At 21.0% G+C, this 2,500-nt stretch overlaps 1 protein-coding gene across 1 annotated transcript in view; it reads right to left on the reverse strand.

The window, feature by feature from the left end:
• Window positions 1-317: 317 nt before the first annotated feature.
• The window catches only part of LOC137623147 (PI-actitoxin-Avd5a-like), a 6,775-nt gene continuing 4,592 nt past the window's right edge, over window positions 318-2,500 (reverse strand). Inside the window, exons 3-4 of the mRNA XM_068353832.1 lie at window positions 1,391-1,534; window positions 318-583 (exon numbers count right to left, since the gene is read on the reverse strand). Coding sequence (XP_068209933.1) covers window positions 546-583; window positions 1,391-1,534 — 182 coding nt within the window. The 3' untranslated portion in view covers window positions 318-545. The remainder of the gene's footprint in view (window positions 584-1,390; window positions 1,535-2,500) is intronic.

The following is a 2,500-nucleotide window of genomic DNA, read 5'->3' on the forward strand; positions in this document are numbered from 1 at the left end:
TCTACTAAACTCTCTCATTTTACTTTATTTATAAGTTTTTAATCCTAATTACCGGGTAATTTCAGCCTAATTAGTTTGAAATTTATGCTTAGATAATAAGTTCTTTATCTTTGATAAACACCGGAACTGTTCAAGAAATTACATCATCCAAAGTTACCTATACATTAACTTCGAAACATTATAAGCAATTACATTTTATATTGATATACCTCAGGTAAATTACTTATGTGTAATTACAAAGTTTGGCTTATTTGGTATTAATTAGATCCTTAGTCTCTTGACATCATTGCAATAGTTAGGAAAAAAAATTGAAAAACAAAAAACAATAGATTTTATTCATTAATTAAACATACATTTAAGTTTATACTGCAAACCATAATCTATTACAAACTTGTTGATACCACTCTGTGTGTGTGTGTGTTTATGTGTGTTTGTGTGTGTATATATAAATGTATATATAATATTTGATTATTTATTGATAATTATTATTTAACATGATTGAATTGCAAGCTAATTGCATGAATATGAGCTAAACCGTGAAATATTCATCCCAAGAATTCTGGAAGTGATTGTGAGTCTCCTGCTGTGAAGGAAAATAAGTTACATGAATAACAATGTATAATACAGTATATTGTATATATATATATATATATATATATATATACACATATATATGATTATCAAGATTTGTTCCAATTTAAGGTCTTTCAGTTTCAGGTAAAATCCTGAAACCTTCTTCAAATTTCAAATGTCTTCAGAAGTATTTTTACGAGTCTTCGGCAAGATTTATTCCAATTTAAGGTCTTTCAGTTTCAGGTTAAATCCTGAAACCTTCTTCAAATTTCAAATGTCTTCAGAGTTATTTTTACGAGTCTTTGTGTAAATGACTCAAACAGTTGTTGATAAAAGAGGAGTATGTGGAAGGATAATGTAATAAACAATGAAAGAAAAAATAGATGAATAGAAAATTAAATTAAGTTAGATTGAATTAAATTAAACTAAATGATTGACCTTATAGAGATTAATTACTTCCTAAATGTACGTACATATATATATATATATATATATATATTATGTAAATATACACGTGTATGCATATATAATGCATAAACATATATAAATATAATTATGCATATATTTGCGTATATGTTTGTGTATCTGTATATATGAATATGTATATATACGTATATATATATATATATATATATATATGTATATATATATAATATGTATATATATATATATACATATATATATATGTATGTATATATACATAAATATCAATATATATATATATATATATATATGTATATATATAATACTTAATACACTTCACTATAATTTTTTTTTTCCAAATTTATATCCCCCTTCCAAATCCTTCTCTACTTACCACAGGGTCCCTGGTGGGCAATCTTTATCAAGGGGTCCCGGCAAGCTGCAGCTTCAAATAGGCAACTGTTGGCATAGGTCTTGCCATTATTGCCACAGACAGGTTCATAATTGAATGGGCAAACCTCTGAACATACTGTAGTACCTGCGTAAAATATACTTTTTTGTTGCTTTTCTTTTTAGTAATTTTATATGATTTTAGTAACAATAATAATAATAATAATAATAATAATAATAATAATAATAATAATAATAATAATAATAATAATAATAATATATACAATAATTTTAATAATTTTTATTATTAAAATTTTCATAATAATCTTAATTAAATTTGATAATAATAATAATAATAATAATAATAATAATAATAATAATAATAATAATAATAATAATAATAATAATGATAATAATAACAATAATAATAATAATTTTTATAATTTAAATTTTTATAATAATTTTAATTAATTTTGATAATAATAATAATTTCGATAATTTTATTAATAATGATAATTTTAATTGATTTTGATAATAATAATAATTTGAATAATTTTTTTGATAATGATAATTTTAATTCACTTCTGTCTCAACACGATGATGAAAAGAAGATAAATTAATTAATTTTGTATTTAAATCATTTATTATAGAATTAGTTATTTATTCTGTGATGTTTTTTCCTATTTAATTTATTTATTATAAAATTACTCATTCAATGAATAGCATTTTTCCGTTGCTATTAACCAATGTATTATTATTATTATTATTATTATTATTATTATTATTATTATTATTATTATTATTATAGTTTTTACTATTATTATTATTATTATTATTATTATTATTATTATTATTATTATTATTATTATTATTATTATTATTATTATTATTATTATTATTATTTTCGAAGGTATAATCGTAGTTGCAAAACCAGGATACTATCAGCCCAAGGGCTCCAACATGGAAAAACAGCCCAGTAAGGAAAGGAAATAAGGAAATAAATAAACTACACGAGAAGTAATGGATCATTGAAATAAAACAATTTTAGAAGAATAACAACATTAAAATAGATATTTCATATAAAAAACTATAAAACTATGAATATTCAATATAA

The sequence above is a fragment of the Palaemon carinicauda genome, chromosome 30 (genome assembly GCF_036898095.1).
Source record: "Palaemon carinicauda isolate YSFRI2023 chromosome 30, ASM3689809v2, whole genome shotgun sequence".
In the NCBI taxonomy this organism is placed as follows: Eukaryota; Metazoa; Arthropoda; class Malacostraca; order Decapoda; family Palaemonidae; genus Palaemon; species Palaemon carinicauda.